We start from the raw sequence: 26093 nt of genomic DNA, 5'->3' as shown, positions 1-26093 counted from the left end.
GCTCCTTAAAGAAACCCACAAATGAACAGATTCAAGATTCAGATCAGAAGGGGAAGGGAACAAGCCACACCACATAAATCAAAGTGGATAGAAATAGGAAAGTTACAAGAAAAGAGAAAACTCACAGGATATAAAACCTTCTCACATATCTGAAGCAGTCTTGTATCATGTTTGTCTTACTTATGCCTGCCTGCTCTGTGTGGCTCAGAAATAGAAAGCACTCTGTAAACTACCTCTGGAAGGAGTGATGTACCTGGGGGAAGGAGAGTGCACAGAGATGGGGCAAGATGGTTTCAGAGTCATAAAGACCTGTTTTCTGTCAGTTTGAAAATTTTCCTAATAAATAGTTGGAGAGGAAAAAAATCTTAAAAAAAAAATCACTATTTGAAACTTTAAAATCTAAACAAAGTTAAGGCATCTAAATTATTCTAATAACACAGCTCTTCTAAAGTCAATACAGAAATAAGTGTTATTCATTTAACTGTTGTTAAATATTGCTGGTCATGCCTTTATTTTATTTGGTGCCAAATCCTGATAGAGAAAAATCACCCCTACTATGATCCCTCCTATGGATAATTTTATACCACTTTTAGAAACAAATGAAAGGGAAGAAAGTGGGCAGCCTGGGTGGCTCAGCGGTTTAGCGCTGCCTTTAGCACAGGGCGTGATCCTGGAGACCTGGGATCGAGTCCCATGTCAGGCTCCCTACATGGAGCCTGTTTCTCCCTCTGCCGTGTCTCTGCCTCTCTCTCTCTCTCTGCATGTGTGTGTCATAAATAAATAAAATCTTAAAAAAAAAAAAAAAAAAGAAGAAAGGGAAGAAGGCAATAATTACATCAGAGATTATCAATTTGACAAGTGGGATCCCTGGGTGGCTCAGCGGTTTAGTGCCTGCCTTCGGCCCAGGGGGTGATCCTGGAGACCCGGGATCGAATCCCACATCGGGTTCCCTGCATGGAGCCTGCTTCTCCCTCTGCCTGTGTCTCTGCCTCTCTTTCTCTATCTCTCATGAATACATAAGTAAAATCTTTTAAATAAATAAATAAATAAATAAATAAATAAATAAATAAATAAATTTGACAAGAGAAAAATTACATTATTTTTAAAAATAGTATTTTCCTTACATAATTTTTATTCTTCTCTTTGATTCTCACGTGTCCACTATTATTTTTTTTAAGATGCCAAAAAGGGGTAAATACCCAAAATAAGGGCAGCCCAGGTGACTCAGCGGTTTAGCGCCACCTTCGGCCCAGGGCCTGATCCTGGAGACCCAGGATCGAGTCCCACATCAGGCTCCCTGCATGGAGCCTGCTTCTCCCTCTGCCTGTGTCTGTTCCTCTCTGTGTCTGTCTTTCATGAATAAATAAATAAAATCTTAAAAAAAAAAAACCCAAAATATATAAATAACTTATACAAGTCTCTCTCTAAAATAAATAAATTCTTTTCAAAAATTTTTAAAAAGAGGGGGCACCTAGGTGGTACATCGGTTGGGCATCACTGTTGGTTTCAACTTAGGTTGTGATCTCAGGGTCATGAGACTAATCCCCAATTTCGGCTCTGCACTCAGTGTGAAGTCTGCTTAAGACTCTTCGTCTTCCTCTATCCCTCCTCCCACCTCTCTGCACTCTCTAAAATAAATAAACTTGTTTAAAAAACTTTTTTAAATTACAGGGTGCCTGGGTAGCTTACAGACACATGTGCACTGTTGCTAGGAATACAAACTGGTGCAGCCACTCTGGAGAATAGTATGGAGGTTGCTCAAAAAAAAAATTTTTTTAAAAATAGAACTACCTTATGATTCAATAATCCCACAACTGGGTATTTACCCAAAGATAATAAAAATACTAATTCAGGAATCCCTGGGTGGCTCAGCAGTTTAGCACCGCCTTCAGCCCAGGGTATGATCCTGGACACCCGGGACTGAGTCCCACCGTTGGGCTCCCTGCATGGGGTCTGCTTCTCCCTTTGTGTCTCTGCCTCTCTCTCTCTCTGTTTCTCTCATGAATAAATAAATAAAATCTTAAAAAAAAAAAAAAAACAATTCAAAAAGATAGGTTCCTATGTTAACTGCAGCATTACATACAATAGACAAAATACGGAAGCAGCCCAAGTGTCCCTCCATAGATGAATGGATAAAGAAGAGGTAGTACACACACACACACACACACACACACACACACACGAAAACTACTCAGCCATAAAAAAGAATGAAATGTTGCCATTTGCAACAACATGGACAGACATATACAGAATATAATGCTAAATGAAGTCAGAGAAAGATAAATACCATATGATTTCACTCATACATGGATTTTAAGAAACAAAACAAAACAACAACAAAAAAGAGACAAAAAAAAACCCAGACTCTTGAATGTAGAGAATTGGTGGTTACCAGAGGGATGATGGGTGGGTGAGCTACATGAACGGAATTAAGAGTACACTTATTGAGCGCCTGAGCCATGCAGTCAGTTAAGAGTCCAACTCTTAAAAAAACAAAAACAAAAACAAAAAAATCCAACTCTTGCTTTTGGCTCAGGTTATGATCTTGGGGTCATGAGATCGAGCCCCCCATCGGGCTCTGTGCTCAGCTCAGAGCCAGCTTGACATTCTCTCTCCCTCTGCCCCTCCCCACCCTGCTCTCTTTCTCTATAAATGAATAAATAAATCTTAAAAAAAAGAAAAAAGAGTACACTTATCATGATGAAACTGAGTAATGTATAAATTGCTGAATCATTGTACTGTACACCTGAAACTAATGTAACACTGTGTGTTAATTATACTTCAATTTTTTAAAAAGTTAAAAAAAAAAAAACTAAAGAGAAAAAATTGGGTGCTCAAACTGTTAAGTCTCTGCCTTCGGCTCAGGTCATGATCCCAGGGTCCTGGGATGGAGCCCAGCATCAGGCTCCCTGCTCAGCGGAGAGTCTGTTCCTCCCTCTCCCTGCCATTCCCCCTGCTTGTGCTTGCTCTCTCTCTCTCTCTCAAATAATTAGATGAGATCTTTAAAAAATAACAATAATGAGGAGAGGAAATCAAATAAATTAATCTCTTACTGAAAAAAAGAGTGCCAAAAATGAAAACTATGATGCGATCTTGTGCTATAGTTTCCTCTTTTAGATAAGGAAGTCTTCAACATACTTTCCTCAGCGATAAAGTGTTATTCACCCTCTCATTTCCATGAAAAACTCCAAACTGATTCCCTATTGCCAAATCCATCTCTCCTCTCCATGCTTAAAACTGTGCATTTGTAAGACTGAGAATTGGCTTTCTACTCCTGGAAAAAGTCCATCAATAAAATAATGGCCTTTCTAGGTGACGAACATAGGAGCCGAGTTGGAGCACTGATTTAAGAAAAATAGCTTGTTACTCAACATGTAATAGAACACTAAAACATAAATTTTATTATGCTGAGCAACTGCTCACTTCCTTTCACATGGAACCAAACGCTAATGACACACATACCTGTGGGACCATCGCAACCCTCTGGTTTCTTTTGGGTGACCTTGTATTTATTTGTCTGTCATCTTCATCAGAAAAGAGTCGACTTCGCTTTGAATTTCTGAAAGGCTATGACAGAAATTTGTTGATTTAATAAAAAGACTGAACACTCCCCATTTTTATTCCAAAATACATTTCTCCACTTGGGAGATAGAGCTAAGGCTGGACCATCAGCAGCCTGGAAGGATAAGTATGGGTAATACAAAGTATACCACATTGAATACAAATAATCTTAGATTTACAAAGTAGTACATATGTATGCAATTTGTTTACAATTGAAACATCTAGCTGATGACTAAATGAAACACCTAGCTGACAATTAAAACTGGAACCCTAGTATCCTTAGCAGCCTTGAATGGTGACAAGAGGAAAACAAGTTCTGGAAATTCCAGTTCTCATTATGCTAGTGCTTGGAGTAAAAGCAGCTGGGTGTATTGCATGCTGTGTCTGCTGCATAGGCCCTGAGCTGGACAAAGTTACTAATCACTCTAGAGAGTCAATCTCAATGTATAATAACGCACTATATGCACTGTCAAAATTTGTTAACGAATTTCCATCTGTGAATAAAAGTACAAGGTACCTGTAACAGGTATTTGGTAAGTGAGTATAGACTACACTAGATTGCAGAACTAGAACTAACTTGCTGAAATACCCAAAGGACATCATACACTTAAGGCTCTGTAATATGAACAATTTTACCATCCATTCTAGGTTCAGAGGCCTCATAAAGGCAGAAGAACAATAGAAATAATATCCCAATCATACCAACATCCTGTTTCAAATTCTTCTGCCAGAACTTCAGACAGACTTGCATGCCCAGTCGGAAGGGAGGTAGGTTACAGAGGACTAGCAACATACGAGCAGCATCCAACTGGGTCAAAGCCAGAGGTCCTGACTCTTGAAATTAAACCCACTGAGAGCCTTAATACTCCATAGCCCTGAAAGAAGTCTCTTCTACCCTTCTACCCTACATGTAATTATCCTTGATCTTCATGGGATTTTGTTATCTTACACTTATTTATACATCTTTTTGCAGGGACCAGAATCATGCGAAATTTTTTTATATTCTAAATAAAGTATTATTTGGGGTTGTTAGAGTTTTTTGCCCTGCCTATTTAAAGAATTGCAATTACTTAACAAATGCTTACCGATGACCAGATTATCAAAGGCTACAGACCATTTATCTAAGTTTGATCTCATACGCTACACTCAATGGCACTTAAAGACTCAAACGCAAAAAAACCTCAAACACTTGGGTTTGGGGAGAACCTTGGAAAACTATTACTGTCGTATAAGAACTGTGCACGTGACAATAAATACAAACAATTTAGTTATCATATTCTAAAGAGTAAGAAAAATTAATTCCTTACCATTTCCACAGCAGAGCCCGTATTCCTGCCTTTCCAAACAGGTGTTTTTTGTAAAGAACTGTACTTTTCATTCCATGTGTTAGATAAGCTTCCCTCTGTAATATAAGTAATTACTACTAGTAAGATTTAAGTTTAGGTCAAAGGATTTTATACAATTAACACTGCCTTCTATTAATAGCAATATATATGAAATATTTACCAATATGGAAAAAATACACTAACCACAGTAATTTTGGTTTATTGCAAATGAAAAATCTTTTTTTTTTTTTGGTCAAACTCTACATAATTTGACAAGGCGCTGCATCGTGAAAGTATTACATTCTCATATTAAAGTATGTGTGGGGGACACCTGGGTGGCTTAGTGGCTGAGCAGTGTGTGTGATCCCGGTTTGGGAATCGAGTCCCACATCAGGCTCCCTGTGAGGAGCCCGCTTCTCTGTGTCTCTCTCATGAATGAATGAATGAATGAATGAAGAAAGTGTGTGTGGTTTCCTTCTTTGTATTTTTAGTAATTTCTTTATTCTAATTTGCTAAGAAGCTTAAGTATAATCTGATTGAAAACAGGGCAGTGGAAAAAAAAAAAAAAAAAAAAACAGGGCAGTGGAAAAATGGAAAAAAGCTTCTAACCTTGAATTTAGAGTATATTTCTAAATGTTTCCTGCTTTAGTAAGTGAAACCATGGATATACAAAAATAAAATGTGTGGGTGTTTCTGTTTTCCTTGATTCAAAGAAATGTCTTCAGAGTTGTATGCAACCAGAAAAAAATTCCAATCAAGTAATTGATTAGACATATTATGAAAATACAGAACAGTGAGTTTAATTTTTATAAAAAGGATATGTTTATGTAGAGAAAGTCACAGAAAGCCAGGATGAAGACACACAAGATAGTTATTTTCATTTCTTCTAGCTGTTCATCAGCATTTACTAATTTTTTTCTGTAAGAAATATATCACTTACATATTTATTGTTTTGAAAAGAAAAATGGTTTTGATATTGAGAGGAAAAGAATAATGAAATACTTTTTCAGACGTACCTTTTAAGTACAAAAGAAAAGAGATGGACCAGGACTGATCCAGCTAGGCAAATAAATTAGGGTAGTTCTGGAAGGTAGGTGTTCTCAAGCCAGGAATTGATTTGATAAATCACCAGTCCAAAGCACAACATAGTAGCTTTAAAAACTAAAAGTATTAGTGAACTTTTGAGCACAGTTTGCTTCCAGATTTACTTACTCAGTAGAACCCTGCCCAAGCAAAAATTCAAAACAAACCACAGTAAGAAAGTTGGTCTAAAGTACTTCCAGAAAGAAAGAACAAGACCAAGGCATATGTATAACTCTGCTCTCAGATAAAGAAAAATACTATCATTCTTTTATTTCAAGAGACTTGCATCATTACTTAGAAAGCAGAATTTCTAAAAATAATAATAAACTCAAACAAAAATACAGCTGAGCACAGCTGTTCAATAAATGCTTTTACTCTAGTAAGATATCTGCAATGTTTAACAAAAAAGTTCCTGGTGAGGAGCACCTGGGTGGCTCAGTTGGTTGAGTGGCTGCCTTTGGCTCAGGCCATGATCCGAGGATCCTGGGATCGAGCCCTGCATCAGGCTCCCTGCTTCTCCCTCTCCCGTTCCCCCAATTCGTGCTCTCTGGCTCTCTCCATCAAATAAAATAAAAACCTTTAAAGAAATAAAAATAAATAGTTCCTGGGGTTTGGAGCATCTGACTGGCACATGGGAGTGTGTGATTCTTGATAAGAAGTGATAAGTTCGGGGTCCCTGGGTGGCGCAGCGGTTTGGCGCCTGCTTTTGGCCCAGGGCGTGATCCTGGAGAGCGGGGATCGAATCCCACGTCGGGCTTCCGGTGCATGGAGCCTGCTTCTCCTTCTGCCTATGTCTCTGCCTCTCTCTCTCTGTGTGTGTGACTATCATAAATAAATAAAAATTAAAAAAAAAAAAAAAAAGGAAAGTGATAAGTTCAAGCCCCATATTCAGTGTGGAGATTACTTAAAAATAAAATCTTAAAAAAAAAAAGTTCTTGGGGTGCCTGGCTGGCTCAGTTGGTGTAGTGTGCGACTCTTGATCTCTGGGTCATGAGTTCAAGCCCCACACTGGGCAAGAACTTACTTTAAAAATTTTTAAAAAGAGGGACTCGGTGGCTCAGTTAGTTGGGTGTCTGCCTTTGGCTCAGGTAGTGGTCCCGAGGTTGGGATTGAGTCCCACATTGGGCTCTACACTTGGTGAGGATCCTGTTTCTCCCTCACCCTCTGCCTGCCCTCCTCCCCCTGCTCACACTATCTCTCCCTCTCTCTGTCAAATAAATAAAATCTTTTAAAAAAATAAAAATTTTTAAAAAGAAAAAAGTTTTTTAAATCAGTATTTCTCAGAAAAATAAATTTCTTAATAATTTCCAACAACCAAGGACCAATTCTTCTAAAACAACCCATGAATTTAAAATTATCATCAGTGAAAACCAATACTTAAAAGCTATAATGAATGCTAACTTTGACAGTAAAGAGAAACACTATATCCAAATCAATTTAATGAATTAAATTTCTAGCTTATGCCATACCTACAGAGTCGTGCTATGATCTTACCTTTTAAACTGACAAGGGCCTTTGCTGAAGAGCCTGCAATTAAAACAAATCAATATTATTTCATAATTAATGTGAGAGAAAAAGAACTTGGGCTACAGGGTGAGAGTGACCCATCTGATTTTTTAGTAGTGCTAAGGCTGGAGTGATGGTGGGATGTGCAAATAGAAATAACCAGTGGGCCATTCAAGCTATCAGCCAGAAGTCTGATAAGGTAAGGAAGAGCTGGAGAGATTTGGATCCAGAAATGTTCTGGTGCTGGAGAAGAAGAGACAGGAACTGACATTTACTGAAGCAAAGATCAGAAGCGGTAATAGAGTGGAGAGAAGAGCAAACAAAAATCATCCAGGGGCGCTGTTGTTATCAAGCAACAAGTGCCTCGGAAACTCTAGAATGCAGGTGTGTGCAACCTTTCAAGACCCAAGCTGGAAAAGGGATTTCAGAAGAGCCAAGAGGGGTTAGCATACCAATGGAGGGGTTCACAGGTGAAAACAACCCTTAGTGTACATTAAAATAAGCAGGAAGCTCCTCATGCAAGCAGAATCTGTATTGTTAATAAAGGTGCTTGGGGGTTCTGTTGAAGGTAACCCTCAGGCCCACTCTGAAGACACACTGGGATACAGGGTCTGGTGTGAATAAAGGATGGGATCTATGGGTGAAGGGAAGCAGGAGAAACCACAGGGAAATACATTTTTATGAGACTGGGAGAGTACTAAATTAAGGGATCCCTGGGTGGCGCAGCGGTTTGGCGCCTGCCTTTGGCCCAGGGCGCGATCCTGGAGACCCAGGATCGAATCCCACATCGGGCTCCCTGCATGGAGCCTGCTTCTCCCTCTGCCTATGTCTCTGCCTCTCTCTCTCTGTGTGTGACTATCATGAATAAATAAATAAAATCTTTAAAAAAAAAAAAAAAAAGTACTAAATTAAAATCTCAGAATTGGATATGGATATTGCAAAGTCCAAGTCATTCGAAAAATAATAAAGGATGATCTCTCTCGCTTACATTTGGCATCTTAAAAAAAAAAAAACAAACCCCAAAACCTGAACTCCTAGATACAGAGAACAGACTGGTGGTTGCCAGAGGTGGGGGCTGGGGGTGTGGGCAAAATGGGTAAAAGCAGTTGAAAGGTACAAACTTCTGGTTACAAGATAAATCAATCCTGGAGATGTAATGTACAGCACAGCGATCACAGTTAAAAATACTGTATTGTAGACATGAAAGGTGCTAAGAATGATCTTAAAAGTGCTCACCATAAGAAAAAAATTTGTAACCAAGTGTGGTGATGGGTGTTAACTAACCCAGGTGAGGCAATCCTTTCACATATATCAAATCAGTATGTTGTACACCTAAAACGAATACAACATTAAATGTCAATTATAGCTCAACAACATCAAAAAAATTAACAGGAAAAAAAAAAACCCTTTCCATGCTCCAAAATAAAAATTAGTCACAGAATTCTGGATGAGTGAAATCTTCCTCTTTTAACTTAAAAAAAAAAACCTGTTTAGAACGCTTTTTTCTCTTATTATAGTCAAACTATTACATATCATTCCTCATTTTTAAAATTAGGTACTATGACATCCATTTATGTTTGATAGAATGTAATCTAAGATTAGGCTGTACTTAATGTTATTCGAAAGGCTGGTCATTTACCTGCACTGAGAAAAGACAAATTTTTAAATGGCAAGTTAGGATGTGTGTAAATATCTCTAAGAAGCCAATCCATTATGGCATTTCATAAAACATAAAAATAAATAAAGGATGATCCCAGGGGATAAAGTAAGAAAGAAGAATACTAACTAGGGAAAAACAATCAGAGAAGACAGATTAATTCTTCTTGGTGTTTACCAGAAGTAGCATGATTTACAACTCTTACAAATGGACAACACTTTAAAGGAGAAGCAATGAGAATGTACTGCAGTTCGGGCAATGAAATATTTTTATGCCACTCCGATCCCTAAGCTTCAGCTGACTTTCCCTCTGCAGGGCAGTATGAGAAGCCTGTAGAACAGATAAGCCATCAACACCAAAGCCACCCTTGCTCTCACTCTACTCTCTTGCCTAGATATGGAGACCAGGTAATAGGATACCTGAGCGGTCTCCAAACTGCAAGCTGGTTTAATGAGAAGCAGAAGCAGTACTGTTGGGGCAGAGTCTAGCTAAAAAGCCTCACACAGAACAGCACAACTGGGAAGCAGCTACTGGACAGGGCACATATCCATGTAGCTACCAAAAAAAACAAAAAAAACAAAAAAACAACAACAACAAAAAAAAAACATGGTTTGGAGATCCCTGGGTGGCTCAGGACGTGATCCTGGAGTCCCAGGATCAAATCTCACGTCGGGCTTCTGCATGGAGCCTGCTTCTCCTTCTGCCTGTGTCTCTCCCTCTCTCTCTCTGTCTCTCATGAATAAGTAAATAAAATCTTAAAAAAAAGAAACATGGCTAGTTTTAGAAAAAGTAATAGCATCCACTCATCCCTGTGAATATGTAGTGCCATAGGACCCCCCCAGTCCCTGCTCTAGGCACTAGGTATAGGACAGCATACAGAAGAACCAAAGTCCCCACTCTCATGGTGTTTACATTCCAGTGAGGGGAGACAGACAAATACATACATCAAGTGATGTTGAGCACTGGAGGGGGTGGGGGATATAACAGGAATGTGGGCGGGGAGTTGGGAGACAGAAGACTATTTTTCTAAGAAGTGTTCTTGATCAGCTTCTGTGAAAGGTGATATTTGAGCAGAGATCTGCAGGAAGAAGTCCAAGCCCCAAGGATATTCATTCCTGCTCCATGAAGGCAAGACTCTGTCCTGGCGATTCTGACCTACCACTCTCAACCTTTTCTCTGAGAAGCAGTGTAGCCTAAGGGTTAAGAGCACACATTGGAGGTGTGTTTGAATACTGGTTCTTTTTGCTGGGTTACTTAAGCAATTTACTTAACTTCTCTGTGCCGCTGATCATTTGTAAAATGGGGATTAAACAAGTTACATATGTAAAAGTGCTTAGAGAACAATGCACAGAGCATATGACTAATTTTTAGATCATGCGTATTGCTACCATTACTTTGATCAATCAAAACAACAACAAAGTACCCACTGAATGACTGCTACAGCACTATTCTGTGGGCTGGGATTACCTGAAGGCACAGAGAGGAGGCCTCTGCTGAGAGCTTACACTCTAGTGGGGGAGACACACATTATATAAGCCAGTATGTAGTGATAATGATACATAGCAGTTGTCATAAAGGAAACAAATGAGGTGATCTGGGGTGGGGGGTGGGGGTTGCTTTACACAAGGTAGTGAGAGAAGGTTTTCTGGGAAGGTTACATCTAAAAAGGACTCATCTTGAGGGAGTAGGAGGCCAAAGCAACGAGTCTGGGCAAAAGAAATAACAGGTTAAAAAAAAAAAAAAAAGCCCCGAGATAGAACATTTAGAACATTCAAGGAACAGGGGGAAAGGGCAGTGTGCTTAGGGACTAGCTAGCAAGGGAAGAGGGTCATGAAAAGGGTCAGAGAAGTGTGCCAGGTGTTACTCATGGAACCAGAAATGCATGAGCCAGGTGTTAGGCATGTAACCATCGTAAAGTTGCCACTGTAACAGCTTTAATAAGATGTAATCTTTGTCAAGGACAGAAAATAATTTTCTAAAGAAGCTGAAATGGGATCTGAAGGATAAGTAGCCGTCAACTGCAAGCGAGGGGAAGGAAGAGCATTCCAGGTAATGAGAACAGCATATGCAAAGGCCTTGAGGAAGAAGGAGGAAGAAGAAAAGGAGGAGGAGGAAGGAGGAGGAGAAAGAAGAAGAAAGAAGAAGAAGGAAGAAGGAAGAAGAAAGCCTGGTGAGTACAGGGAACGAAAAAGGCCAAATTTAGCCCAAAGGGATGAGAGAAAGAGTGGTACAAAATGAAGCTGGAGAAGTGGGGTGTGGCCAGAGTCCAAAGGCTCTTGTGGCTACGAAAGTGTTCCAAGCAGCAGGATGACATGTACACATTCTGGAAGGACCACTCTGACCGCAGGAAGGCTGCAGGGTAGGGGCGGGGTGTGGGTTAATGGTGACTGGTGCCCAGGAGTGTCACCTGGACTGGGGCAGGAGATGGTGAGAAGTAGGCAGATTGAGACGTGGAGAATCAAAGTCACAAGATGCGAGTATGGGCTTCAGTGTGGGACATGGAAGGGCCAAGCTAGCTTTTAGGTTTCAGGGAACACACAGTGGAGCCATTAAGACAGGACCCCTGGAAATATCTCTGTCCTAGAGGGGTGCAATTATGATGTAGGTCTTTAACCCATGAGGTCTGAGGGGCCACTGAAGCAGCTAAGAGATGTGAAACAGCAAGGGATATGGGTCCGGAAGCTCAGAGGAAAGGTCTGGGCAGAAGGGAGCCTCATACACACAATCCTGCTGGTGAGAGTATGTAGTCAACTGAAATAAGCATTTAATGAGTAAATGTGTATCATATACTTTGTATAGCATCTGGTTCATAGTATGCACTCAAATGATAGCTTATATTATTGATAATGTTATACCGACTATTGGCTAGTTTATTAGCTAGCCTCTTTGACAAAAAAAAAATTGCAAAGAAACATACTATTTCCAGTATCAAACTGAAATCACTTTCCTTCCCTTTCCAAGACTCCGCTCCAGGTTTATTAGGCATGCCTCTCATCCTATCTTCCATTCAGTATAAATCAAGTATTTACATATACCTGATACGTAGCACTGTGTGACCAACAGAGTAAGGCAATTCCTGCTTTCTACAAGTTGTGGTCTAGCCAAACAAGGGCTACACCACACAAACACGATGTACTCCTATATATACCCCAATGCAGCAGAGCTGTCACAAATATAAATGTCAGCTATATAGTCTGAAAGTGTGGCTAGAATTTGAACCCTACTGTGAGTCCCAAGTCTCTACAAAGAACCACAGTTAAGTCCTCAATAAATGTTTAACGATGACAAGCAAATATTTCAAAAGACAGTTAAAAGAAAGCCACTTAGGGAGGCCTGGGTGGCTCAGTGGTTGAGTGTATGCCTTTGACTCAGGTCATGGTACCGGGATCAGGATCGATTCCAGCATCAGGCTCCCCACAGTGGGCTTCTCCCTCTGCCTATGTCTGTACCTCTCTCTGTCTCTCATGAATAAATAAATAAAATCTTAAAAAAAAAAAAAAAGGCATTTAAAACATTGGTCATCTCAACAGAATGACCACAGCAATCAAAATGAGAGGTCTAGTGGTTGTGACTTCTCAGGCGTGATAAAACATCTTTATCCTTAAGACAGCAAAGATTTTCAGATGACAAGCGCTTTGTTTAGTAGGTTCACCCTTATTTGGGAGCATCTAAAATCACAACTGTGCTCTCCAAACAAGAAACTATAAAACTCATCCATGGTCTACCGATGTGCCCTGTCCAACGAAGTGGCCATTAGCCACCTGTGACCACTTAAATTTCAATCGATGAAAATAAAACTTAAAATTCTGTTCCTGGGCCAGTCTAGCCACATCTGAGGGTGCCCAGTGGCTACCCTCCTGGACGTTACAAAATAGAGTATTTCCATCAACCAGGAAATTCTACTGGAAGGTAGCTCTGGTCTAGAACAAATTTAAAATACAAACCCTTTTTCACCAGTTTGGTAACTTGAACCTTTAACTTTGTAACACATTAAGGATACAGGACCCCCACAAAGAAGACAGAATGGGCTGTACAGGGCTCTCCTTTTAAAAGGGTCTATTTGCCCGAGGGTCGCACAGTTGGTTGAGCAGTGATTGAGACTTGGGTTTGTTTGTTTCACCCAGAGGCACACACCAACTGAGTAACAGTGTGGGCCAGGACCCTTCTGTAATGAAGTCAAGTACCTGCCTTTTCCCACGCTTCCCGCAACACTGTAAATGACAAGACCCCAGTCCAGTCGTGCAGAAACTAGGGAACTGGTGCTGGCACTTCCTCAACGCGGGGGAGCGCGCGGGTCAGAGGCGGGGGGGGGGGGGGGGGGGGGGGGGGGGGGCCACACAGGGTCAAGGCGGGCAGTGGCAGGGTGGGTGTCAGCAGGGGCGCCGCGCGTGCAGCCGCGCAGAGGCTCCCCCGCCCCCTCCGTGCTCCGAGGGCACCGGAGCACACCAGGAAGTCTGCGGGCCGGGGCCGGGGCCCGCTGCCCCCCGTCCCCCCCCCCGGGAAGGGCCACAGCCACCTGTGGTCCCAGAGGAAGGGGCCGGCCCGGTGACACGGAAACGCTTCCAGGGGTGGACGCCCCGGGGGGGGGTCGCGGGGAGGGCAACGGGGACCCCGAGCTCCTGCAGAGGCAGGCGCCGCGCCTGGACGCGACCCCGGGCCGGCCGCCCCTCCCCAGCTCCCGCCCCGCGCGGCCCCGGCGGGACGGCTTACATAACCCCCCGGGCGTCCCTGGGCGCCGGGCGAGCGGGGCAGGCGGCGCGGACGGCCCCCGCGGCCCCGCGGCCGCTCCTCCCCCACCCGGCCGCGGCCCCCGCCTCCGCCGCGCGCGCGGGGCCCCCGGGCTCCCGGTTTCCGGCCCCGGCGCTCACACCACCCCAGAAAGCGGCTCACACAGGCACCATAACAAAGGCGGCGACGCGGCGGCAACCCCAGGGTGGGAGCGCCGGGGGAGCGCGGGGCGCTGGCAGCCGGCCCGCTCGCCCGGCGGAGGGCACGGCCGCCCACCCCGGCCGGCGCGGCCCGGGGGCGGGCGGCCGGCGGGAGGCGAGGGGCGCTTTGAGGCGCTACTCACTCTCGTCAGGCAACTGGTCGAGCTCCGCCATCTTGAACGAGCCGCGCCGCTTTTTCAAAGGCTGCCCGCCGCGGTGCATTGTGGGGCGGAGACTGTCTTTGCGAGGGAGGTTCGAATGCGGAGCTCGCTGCCCGCGGCGCTGCCGCTCCCGCTCCCGCTCCCGCTCCCGCTCCCGCCGCGGCCCGCCCGGGCGGGTCGGCTCCGCCCGCGGCCGCCGGGGAGGGGTCCGGCCGAGCGGGCCCGGCGCCGCGCCCCCCCCGCCCCGCGGTCCCCGGGCCCGGCCCCCCGCCCCGGCCGGCCGCGGGCGGGAGCGGGAGGGGGAGGGGGAGGGTGGCGGAGGAGGCCGCGCCGCCAGGCCGGGCGCGGGGCGCGGGGCGCGGCTGCCGGAGGCCCGCACGGAGCCCGCCCCGGGTCCGCCCCGCGGGGCTGCGGCTGCGGGGGGGGAGACGCGGCGGGCGGGCGGCATCTGTGGGCCTGCGGGAGGGCCCCGGCCCGGTCACCGGCCCGGGCAGCTGCCCTGCTGGCGGCAGCTCCGGGAACCAAGGGGGTCTGCGGCAAGGCGGGGGGGGGGGGGGGGGGGGGGGGGGGGGGGGCAGTGAGGCAACGACGGTACAGCACAGGTGAGTGCCTGGAGCTGGGGTGCAGACGGGGCGGGCCGCTGAGGCCAGTCGGCACCCAGACTTGCTGAGAGCGCCGGAGCAGGGGGAGCCGGGCCCTGGAGAGAGCATCGCTGCTGCAAAACAGAAACGCGGGCGGCGGGTTGCGGCGCGGTGAGAGCAGAGCAGAGGCCGCCCAGCCCCTGTCGGTGGTGGCGGGGAAGCTGCTGCGAGCCGGCAGGCAAGGGAGGACAGACCTGTCTGCACCTGGCGCTAGGGCCCGGGTGCGGCTCTGGCTACCAGTTGTATAATCTATATTGCAAGTTTGTTTCCTCCTCCTCTTCTTCTTCTTCTTCTTCTTCTTTTTTTTTTTTTTTTAAACATTTATTTAGGGAGAGAGCACTACCGCGAGGCTCTGGAGGGGCAGGCGGAGAGAATCTCAGACTCGTCGCTGAGCCTGGGAGGCTGATTGCAGGGCTCCATCTCACCACCTGAGCTGAACCCAAGCGTTGGGCCTTAACCAGCTGGGCCACCCCAGGCGCTCCGCAGGTTTGTTTCTTAAATCTCTGTGCCTCTTCTCCTGTGCAAAGTGCAGATGATCACAGAGCGTTTTAAGGATTCAGCGAGTTGGTAGAGAGGTACAGGCCTGATTATAGTTTCTCGCCCGATGTGGCTCAGATGTTTGCTATTGCTAGCACCACTTTGCAGTCGGGAGTGTCACCGGTGCTGCCAGCTTCTGCCTTAGACACTGGGTGCTGCTGGGGTGTGGTGAAGAAAATTCAGTTTTACAAAATAACGCTGACTTCGCTAATTGAACGCCTCCCTGCCTTCTAAACACATTCTGATTTACATTCTAAGAAGCTGCAAACCAGGAGTCCCTGTTGTCAGCAGGTGGGAGTAAGTCCTACCCATTTGGGGATGAGTTCAAGAAAAGGTCAGCTCTGAGAATGGAAAAAATAGAGGACTGGAGTAAGTCAACTTTGGCAGAGTAACCCATGGTCAATGTATCATTAGACTAAGGCGATAAAACTTAATGCAGATTTCACATGTAACAGCAGGCCAGCTGTTAAGTAATTTTAGGCCCTTCTTCTGATAATCTGCATTTTATTTTTTCTTGTTTTCTTAAACTTTTTTTTAAAATTCCAGTATTGTTAGCATACAGTGTAATATTAATTCCAGTTGTATGACTCAGTGATTCAGCACTTCCGTACATCACCTGCTGCTCGTCTGGACAGGTGCACCCCTTAATCCCCATCACCTGTTCCCCCCATACTCCCACCTACCTCCCTCAGTGATCATCTTCTGTATAAAGAGTCTGTTTCTTGGTTTGTCTTTTTTCTTTAAAGATTTATTTATTTATTCATGAGAGACAGACACAGAGAGAGAGGCAGAGACATAGGCAGAAGGAGAAGCAGGCTCCTCACAGGGAGCCTGATGCGGGACTTGATCCCTGATCCCGGGATCACAGTCTGAGCTGAAGGCAGACACTCAACCGCTGACCACCCAGGCATCCTAATGTCTTTTTCTTTTTTTCCTCTGTTTCCTTGTTTCTTAAATTCCACATGTGCGTGAAATCGTATGGCACTTGTCTTTCTCTGATCTACTTCACTTAGCATAATGCTCTCTAGGTCTATTCATGTTGTTGCAAACAACATGAAAAATTTCATTCTTTTTTTATGGCTGAGTAATATTCCATTATGTATATATACCACATCTTTATCCATTTGTCCATCAGTGGGCACTTGGGCGGCTTCCATATTGTAGATAATGCTGTTGTAAACACAGGGATGCTTGTTTCCCTTTGAGTTAATGTTCTTATGCTCTTTGGGGTAAATATCCAGGAATGTGATTACTGGATCATAAACTAGTTCTATTTTAACTTTTTTTTTCTATTTTAACTTTTTGAGGAACCTCCATACTGCTTTCCACAATAACGACACCAGTTTGCATTCTCACCAACAGAGCAGGAAAGTTCCTTTCTCTCCACATCCTCACCAACACCTGTTGTGCTTGTGTTGTTGATTTTAGCCATTCTGACAGCTGTGAGGTGGTATCTCATTGCAGTTTTGTTTTTTAAAGATTTTATTTATTTTTTCATGAGAGACATAGAGAGAGAAGCAGGCTCCATACAGGGAGCCTGATGTGGGATTTGATCCCGGGACCCCAGGATCACACTCTGGGCCAAAGGCAGACGTAAACTGCTGAGTCACCAAGACATCCCTGTTTTTTTAAAAAGATTTATTTATTTATTTATCCATGAGAAACACACAGAGAGGCAGAGACATAGGCAGAGAGAGGAGTAGGCTCCATGTAGGGAGCCTGATGTGGGACTCGATCCTGGATCCCCAGGATCATGCCCTGGGCCGAAGGCAGACACTAACCTGCTGAGCCACTCAGGCATCCCTCTCTCCCTCTCATTGTAGTTCTGATTTGTATTTCCCTGATGCCAAGTGATGTTGAGCATCTTTTTGTGTGTCTGTTGGTCATCTGTATGTCTTCTTTTTTCTTTTTTAACTGGTTTTATTTTTATTTATTTTTATATTTTAAAGATTTTATTTATTTATTCATGAGAGACACAGAGAGAGAGGCAAAGACACAGGCAGAGAGAGAAGCAGGCTCCATGCAGGGAGCCTGACATGGGACTCCATCCCAGCTCTCCAGAATCATGCCCTGGGCTGAAGGCGGTGCTAAACCGCTGAGCCAACCCGGCTGCCCCATCTGTATGTCTTCTTTGGAGAAATGTCTGTTCATGTCTTCTGCCCATTTTTAGTTGGATTATTTGTTTTTATGGCGTTGAATTGTATAGTTCTTTATATATTTTGCATACTAACCCTTTATTGGATATTTCATGTGCAAATATCTTCTCTCATTCTCTAGGTTGCCTTTTGTTTTTGTTGAGTGTTTCCTTTACAGAAGCTTTAAAAAAAAAAAATTATTCACGAGAGACACAGAGAGGCAGAGACATAGGCAGAGGGAAAAGCAGGTCCTGTGCAGGGAGCCTGATGTGGGACTCGATCTCGGGACTTGATCCCAGAATTCCGGGATCACGCCCCGAGCCAAAGGTAGACGCTCAACCTCTGAGCCACCCTAGCTCCCTTACAGAAGCTTTTTATTTTAATGTCCCAATACTTTATATTGCTTTTATTTCTCGTGCCTCAGGAGACATATCTAGAAAAACATTGCTATGGCTGATGTTGGAGAGATTATTCTCTGTGTTCTTATCTAGGAGTTTTATGGTTTCAGGTCTCACATTTAGGCCTTTGATCCATTTTGAGTAAATTTTTCTGTATGGTGTGAGAAAGTTGTCCAAATTCATTCTTTTGCACATGGCTGTCCAGTTTTCCCAGCATCATTTACTATAAAAAGACTATCTTTTCCCCATTGGATATTCTTTCCTGCCTTGTCAAAGATTAGTTGATCATATAATTGTGGGTTTATTTCTGGGTTTTCTGTTCTGTTAATCTATGTGTCTATTTTTGGGCCAGTACCATACTGTCTTGATCACTGCAGCTTTGTAATAAAATTTGAAGTCTAAAATTTTGATGTTTCCACCTTGGCTTTTCCAAGATTGTTTTGGCTATTCGGTGTCTTTTGTGGTTCCATGTAAATTTTAGGATTGTTCTAGTTCTGTGAAGAGTGCTGTTGGTATTTTGATAGGGATTGCATTGAATGTGTAAATTGTTTGAGGTAGTAGAGACATTTGAACAATATTTGTTCTTGGGATGCCTGGGTAGCTCAGTGGTTGAATGTCTGCCTTTGGATCAGGGTGTGATACTGGGGTCTGGGATCGAGTCCCACATCGGGCTCCTTGCAGTGCGCCTGCTTCTCCTTCTGCCTGTGTCTCTGCCTCTCTCTCTCTCATGAATAAATAAATAAAATCTTTAAAAATAAAAACAATATTTGTTCTTCCAATCCATGAGCATGGACTGTCTTTGCATTTCGCCTTCAGTTGCTTTAATCAGTGTTCTATACTTTTCAGAGCACAGGTCTTTCACCTCTTGGGTTAGGTTTTGGTGCATTTTTAAATGGGATTGTTTTCTTTTTCTTTGTGCTGCTTCTTCATGCACAGAAATGCAACAGATTTATGCACATTGATTTTATATCCTGTGATTCCACTGAATTCATTTATCAGTTGAAGCAGTTTTTTGGTGGAGTCTTTCAGGTTTTCTATAGATAGTTGGTAATCTGCATGTTAAGCAAAAACCCTAAATGAGTCTTCTTATACTCTGAAGCCTGAAGCTGTGTCCCAGCCCCATATCCTACCACATGTTAACTGTGGGACTACAAGCAAGGCACTAAGCTACTATTTTCAGTGAGGTTCTTTGTTGGATATTTATGAGAAAGAGTTTAAGTCATTGGCTTACTCGATTCTCCCAATAGCTTGGAACCTTGTTCAAGGACAACATCCAGCAGGTGAAAGAATCAGGAACCTGGCCCACTCTCCCTGCCTCAGCCTCTCCCCCTGTGGTGTGACAATAACACATCCATTACAAGGCTGTTAAATTGTGTATTCCAATTTAAAATGACATAAGAGGGGTGCCTGGGTGGCTCAGTTGGTTGAGCGTCTGACTCGATTTTGGTTCAGGTCATGGTCCTGGATCCACGACCCAGCCCCATGTTGAGCTCTGTGCTGAACATGGAGCCTGCTTGAGATTCCTCCCCTTGACTCTTATGCTCTCTTAAAAAAAAAAAAAAAAAAAAAAAAAAAAAAGGAAAGTTCTCAGATATGCTTTGAAGACATTATGCCGAATAAGATAAGCCAGTCGCAAACAGACAGATACGGTAAGGATCTCGCTTACATGAAGTACCCAGAGCAGTTACCTTTGTAGAGCCAAAAAACAGAACTGTGGTTGCCGGGGGTAGTCATTGTGTAGGGGGTACTGAATTTCAGTTTGGAATGAAATGGAGATGGATAGCCATGGTTGCAGAGCGATGGGACTGTACACTATACCCCCAAACTATACACTTAAAAGTTAAAATGGTACCCAGCCAGCTCTTTCAGTGGAACGTGCAACTCTTGGTCTCGGGGGTTGTATGTTCAAGCCCCACGCTCAGAGTGGAGATGACTTAAAATCTTTTTTAAAAAAGGTTAAAATGGGGCAGTCCAGGTGGCTCAGTGGTTTAGCACCGCCTTCAGCCCAGGGTGTGATCCTGGAGACCTGGGATCGAGTCCCATGTCAGGTTCCCTGCATGGAGCCTGCTTCTCCCTCTGCCTGTGTCTCTGCCTCTTTCTCTCTCTATCTCTCATGAATAAATAAATAAAATCTTTAAAAAAAAATGGTTAAAATGGGATGCCTGGGTGGCTCACCAGTTGAGCATCTGCCTTCAGCTCAGGGCATAATCCCGGGATCTGGGATCAAGTCCTGCATTGGGCTCCCTGTGAGGAGCCTGCTTCTCTCTCTGCCAGTGTCTCTGCCTCTTTCTCTGCGTCTCTCATGAATAAATAAAAGCTTTAAAAAAAATAAATTAAAAATAAAAATGGTTAAAATGGAGAATTATATATTATGTATATTTAACAACAGTAAAAAAAGTCCATGTTGCACAAACAGTACACACAGTATGATTCCATTTACACATATACATGCGTGAACTAAAATCCAGAACAAAACATACGCAGCAGTGGCTGTCCCTGGGTAGTGGGATTACTTTTTTTTTTTTTTGAGATTTTATTTACTTATTCATGAGAGAGAGAGAGAGAGAGAGGCAGACACAGGCAGAGGGAGAAGCAGGATCCATGTAGGGAGCCCGACGTGGGACTTGATCCAGGACTCCAGGATCACACCCCCAGCTGAAGGCAGATGCTTAACCGCTGAGCCACCCAGGCGTCCCAGGGGTAGTGGGATTATGTGTGATTTTTATTTTCTTTGTAGCTGCATTTATCACTTTTCTATAGTAAATTTTTTTTAAATTAGAGAGAGTGAGAGTACGGGGGAGAGGGGCTGAAGAAGGAAAGAGGACCTCAGGCAGACTCAGTGCCCAACACAGAGCCAGACCCAGGGCTCAATCTCAGGACCCTAAGATCACAACCTTAGCCGAAACCAAAAGTCAGACGTTTAATTGACTGTACCACCCAGGTGCAGTCAATTAAAGTTTTTATTTTATAATAAAAGCAGCCACTTTTTAAAAAGCTACATCCATATAACAGAATATTCTTTTTTAAGAAGATTTATTTATTTATGATAGAGAGAGAAAGGCAGAGACACACAAGGAGGGAGAAGCAGGCTCCATGCCGGGAACCCGACGCGGGACTTGATCCTGGGACTCCAGGATCGCGCCCTGGGCAAAAGGCAGGCACTAAACTGCTGAGCCACCCAGAGATCCCCTATAACAGAATATTCTTCAGAAGTGAAGTACTACAACATAGATGAACCTTAAAAGCATCCTAAGTGAAAGCAGCCAGTCACAGAAGACCACATATCGTATGATTCCATTTATAAGAAATGTCCAGAATAAGCAAATAGAGACAGAAAGTAGGTCATCAGTTGACTGGGGGCTGGGGTGTGGCAGGATATCAGATTGCTAAAGGTACAAGGTTTCTTTTGGCAGTGATGAAAATGTTCTAAAATCGTTTGATTGGGCAGCCCCGGTGGCTCAGCAGTTTAGCGCTGCCTTCAGCTCAGGGCGTGATCATGGAGACCTGGGATCGAGTCCCACCTCAGGCTCCCTGCATGGAGCCTGCTTCTCCCTCTGCCTGTGTCTCTGCCTCTCTCTCTCTCTCTCTCTCTCTCTCTCTCTCTCTGCCTCTCATGAATAAATAAATAAAATCTTTTAAAAAATCGACTGATTGGCTATAGTGATGTTTGTACAACTCTACTAAAAACCATTGAATTGTACATTTTAAATAGGTGACACATTTGGTATATGAATTATATCCCAATAAAGCTCTTAGAAGAACCATATTTTCAGACTTTTTGGGTTTTGTCTCCATCAAAAACCCTTGGGAGTCACTTTTTACAGAATGCTTTTCTAAGCCACTTAATGAAAATGCAAAATCAAAGACACTCTTCTGGGCAATTTTCAATGATAGCTGCAAACCAAAGACCAAAGAAAAGACATAACAGTATCCAAATGTCCTTTCCACTGTCTTTTCGCCAAGCGTGCTACTTACTATTTTGCAAACTACACAGGAAAGAGAAGCGACTTCTCCCACTGGAACCAAGTGACTGCAGGTAGACGCAAATTGAATTCTTTTTTTTTTTTTTTTTTTTTAATTTTTATTTATTTATGATAGTCACACACACAGAGAGAGAAAGAGAGAGAGAGAGGGTGGGGGGCAGAGGGAGAAGCAGGCTCCATGCACCGGGAGCCCGATGTGGGATTTGATCCTGGGTCTCCAGGATCGCGCCCTGGGCCAAAGGCAGGCGCTAAACCGCTGCGCCACCCAGGGATCCCGCAAATTGAATTCTTGACAGATCCTGTTTCTTTAGAATGACCCTTAGGAGGGTCATCAAATACCTGTTTCTCCTGAGACCCAAGTAAAGTATCATTTGGTTCAAACAAAATGAAACAAAGCAGAAAGCATCATTAGACTTATTTCCTGGGGCTCTAATGAGAAGTAAACAGGGACACTAAGATAAAACACAAGACTCACATCCCAGCATGTAAAACCAGCTCCCTGCCCCCCCTCGTCACCTACCTTTTTTGCTGATTTGTACCCAAAACGAACTAAATGTCTGTTGTATTTCTGAGGCACTACTTCTAAAGACTTGGCTCAGCAAAATTGGTGTACCCTAGGTGATTTCTGGAGGCCTCTGTTTTTCAGCCTGTGAAATGGGGCCAGAACTAAGAACACCACTTCCTTGAAGGAATAATAGCAACCTCTTTCACCAGATATCTTGTGTAACAAACTATGAAAAAGTTATGACAGGTTATCCCATGGGAGGGAAAGTAGAAAGACCTATAGCACACATACACATGAAAAATCATCGTCCAGAATTCCTACCTGAATTGGGGGACACTGATGAGGGAGCACAGGAGACCAAGGCTGCACAAGGAGGAGCGCCTTGTCATCAGAGCTTCCCAAACCAGAGGGTTGGACAGCTCCATAGAGTGGCTTTTGGATTCTTTTTTGTTGTTGTTGTTAAAGATTTATTTATTCATTCATTTATTTATGATAGACACACAGAGAGAGAGAGGCAGAGGGAGAAGCAGGCTCCATGCAGGGAACCCGACGTGGGACTCGATCCCGGGACTCCAGGATCGCGCCCTGGGCCAAAGGCAGGCACCAGACCGCTGAACCACCCAGGGATCCCTGGCTTTTGGATTCTAATCTAGGAAAGCTATCCCTTCGGGACACATATGTGTCCACAGGATAAGGAAACACAGGATAATAAAACACTTTTATTCCATGAATAAAACAAAAAAGACAACTCAAGTAAATACTTTGTTTTCATTGGGATTAGCTTTTTCAAAATGTGTCAGAACTCTGCTTTTGGATAATCATATTCATTTCTGAGTAAATACTGACTGTATCCATCACTCACTGTACCCCAGGTAGATGCAGGTAAGCCGACAGTCCTCAGTTTATTGATACAGTAAAATGAGGATCTTCCCTCTGGGTTTTTTTAATTCACAGCTGAGGCCTTTTAGTAGATATTTCTAGTAGAGTTAAGTAAAATCATGTAATACATTTAAGTATTCAATTATGGGAAGCCCGCTGACTCCATGCAGGCTCTGGCTCCAGCTCCAGCTCCAGCCCCGGGGTCCTCCAGCTAACCTCCCCACCCAGCCCTTCCAGCAGAACAGCCAGATTTCTGAGCACAACAGAAGCTACCAGGAAGCTGGAACTGGCCCAATATCACTTCTGCCACATTCTGTTTGTTAAAGCAAGCCATGGGTCTGCTGAGATGCCAAGTGAGGGGAGTACATACTAGGAGGCATAGTTCCTGGGGGCCATCAGCTTAACCAACTATCACAGTGCCTTGGACAAGTAAGTGACTTTACCTCTTTAGGCCTTATCTCCTTGTGTTGAATGATGATTATAATGTAACCTACTTGATTAGATTGTAATGCAAATGGAGTGAAACAGCCAATTCAGAACAAAGCTGGAAAATGGTCTTAAAATGATCTCCTTCATCTTTATTTTTTATTTTTTTAAAGATGTATTTATTTGAGAGAGATCATGAGCAAGAGAGGAAGAGAATCTCAAGCTGGCTCCAAGGGGAGCTGTGCTCCACTCAAGCTGAGTGTGGAGCACAATGTGGAGCTTGATTTCGGGTACTTGAGATCATGACAAGCCAAAATCAAGAGTCAGATGAGATGCCTGGGTGGCTCAGTGGTTGAGTGTCTGCCTTTGGCACAGGGCTTGATCCTGGGGTCCTGGGATTGAGTCCCACATCAGACTCTGCTCAGTGGTGAGTCTGCTTCTCTCTCTCTGCTCCTTACCCCATTCATGCTCTGTCTCTCACTTACTTTCCCTCTGTCTCTCAAATAAATAAAAATCTGTGAAGAAAAAATATGTATAAACTACTGACATTGAAAAGAGTGGCACAAGGATTTCCTTAGTTGCTCCCAGCTTCATATGTTTTTCTGTTTGAATGGAATACTTTACTTTTTTCAAATTAAAAACAAGTAGTCATACATCAAATGTAACTGTGTCAATAGTGTACTTGTCTCTGAATCATAGTAATAGAAATTATTTGGCCTGTCACAACTGCCAGGGATCCACGATTGCAAATTCATCACCCTGATGTCATTGAGTCTGTGCCCATTTTCTCTGCCCGAGTAAATCTTTTGTATGTTTCAAGACCCAGCTCCTATGTTTCGTGGTCCCTTCTAGAATCATTCCAGCAAGTCTGCCAATTTCCCCTTCTCTGCATCCCAAAGACATAATAGCCTTGATCCAACAATTTGCTCCTTGATCATATATTGTCCCTGGTTGACTCAACTAATATTTATTGCATGCATCTTATGTGCAGGATGGAGTGCTCTCCAATGGCTTCTTGAGAGGAAATCTTATACTTTGGTTGCGAGTGTTGTTGGATTTATGGTGTCACCTGCATGAGTAAACACAGAGTGGGTATTAATGACTATTTGTGCATTCCCTGGCTCCCACCTGGTCCTGGAATTTATTGTTTCTCTTACCACCTTAGCTCTTGGGTTCTAATCCTCCCCTTGGGCCTCTGTGTTCAGCAACCATGTTGCGACTCCATTGATCACCAGCATTTTTGTCCTCAAAATTATTTAGCACCTCCTCCAACCTAACTTCTTCCTTTATGATTCTAATTCCTCTTCTAAAGCATAATTTCCTCCCCAATTTTTGTCTGTATTTAGGTCTTGGCTTTTTTTAAATAAAGATTTCATTTTATTTAAGATTCTACTATTTGAGAGAGAGCACAGGGGATCCCTGGGTGGCTCAGCGGTTTAGTGCCTGCCCTTCAGCCCAGGGCATGATCCTGGAGTCCCAGGATTGAGTCCCACGTTGGGCTCCCTGCATGGAGCCTGCTTCTCCCTCTGCCTGTGTCTCTGCCTCTCTCTCTCTCTCTCTCTCTCTCTCTCTGTGTCTTTCATGAATAAATAAATAAAATCTTAAAAAAAAAGGGAAAAAAAAAAAAGGGCACACACATGAACAGGGGGGAGGGGCAGAGGGAGAGGGAGCAGCAGACTCCCCGTGGAGCAGGGAGCCCCATACAGGACTCGATCTCAGGACCCTGAGATCATGATCTGAGCCAAAGGTAGATGTTTCACTGACTGAGCCACCCAGGTGCCCCTAAAGATTTCAAGTAATCTCTACATCCAACATGGGACTTGAACTCACAACCCCAAGATTTCTGAACCAGCCAGGAGCCCCTAGCTCTTGGCTGTTTAGTCCTCTCTCCTCCTCTGTTTTCATGTTGTGTTTCAATTGCTCCTCTCCTCCTTGCTTTCCTCTGGGGGAAACACATGATCTCTCGATCTCTCTCTCTCTCTTTCTTGCTCTCTCTTTCTCCTCCCCCACACATACACACACTATCATGAAACTTTTCCTCCAATGAAGTGAATCTTTTTAAAGTCTTTTACATATCGAGAACTCTTAACCATATCAGTTATACCTTTGTAAGTCTTTGAATGATAAGGAAATGATGTGTCTTCAGGCTGGGGGTCGTGCAGTTTGGGGAAGGTATCAGGGACCTGGGTCCTGCCCCTGTTGTCAGCCTGCCCCCCTCAGCACATCAGCTTGTCCTGGAGAAGCAGAGAGCTCTTCTCATGGTGTCTGATGGTTACCACATCCACGTGTGCAATCATCGGGGTGCCCAGGGGAAGGAGCCAACTCTTCTACCTTACCTCCATGAGGACCTCTTTTCCCAAAGCCCCTG

General features: G+C 44.0%; 1 protein-coding gene and 1 long non-coding RNA gene across 6 annotated transcripts in view; one reads left to right on the top strand and one right to left on the bottom strand.

Moving 5' to 3' along the window:
- The window catches only part of LIN9 (lin-9 DREAM MuvB core complex component), a 79224-nt gene extending 64892 nt beyond the window's left edge, over positions 1-14332 (bottom strand). For 2 of the 4 annotated variants that reach the window (XM_038542814.1, XM_038542815.1), the window contains exons 1-4: positions 14204-14332; positions 7464-7496; positions 4869-4963; positions 3463-3567 (exon numbers count right to left, since the gene is read on the bottom strand). In XM_038542814.1, the coding sequence (XP_038398742.1) occupies positions 3463-3567; positions 4869-4963; positions 7464-7496; positions 14204-14282 (312 nt within the window). In that variant the 5' untranslated portion in view covers positions 14283-14332. Of the gene's footprint in view, positions 1-3462; positions 3568-4868; positions 4964-7463; positions 7497-8711; positions 8808-10599; positions 10638-14203 lie in introns of those variants that run through there. The other 2 variants (XM_038542816.1, XM_038542817.1) reach the window with 2 other exon arrangements.
- On the top strand, positions 10749-24428 carry LOC111096716. 2 transcript variants are annotated; one of them, XR_005362274.1, is made up of 5 exons: positions 10749-10858; positions 11092-11302; positions 15192-15348; positions 22917-23728; positions 23899-24134. It is a non-coding gene; the product is annotated as an uncharacterized LOC111096716 (long non-coding RNA). The 2 variants fall into 2 exon arrangements; XR_005362273.1 differs by having other exon boundaries at positions 22917-24428.
- Positions 24429-26093: the final 1665 nt, after the last annotated feature.

Source organism: Canis lupus, chromosome 7 (assembly GCF_011100685.1).
Source record: "Canis lupus familiaris isolate Mischka breed German Shepherd chromosome 7, alternate assembly UU_Cfam_GSD_1.0, whole genome shotgun sequence".
Lineage (NCBI taxonomy): Eukaryota > Metazoa > Chordata > Mammalia > Carnivora > Canidae > Canis > Canis lupus.
This window is presented reverse-complemented; position numbering and strand designations above follow the sequence as displayed.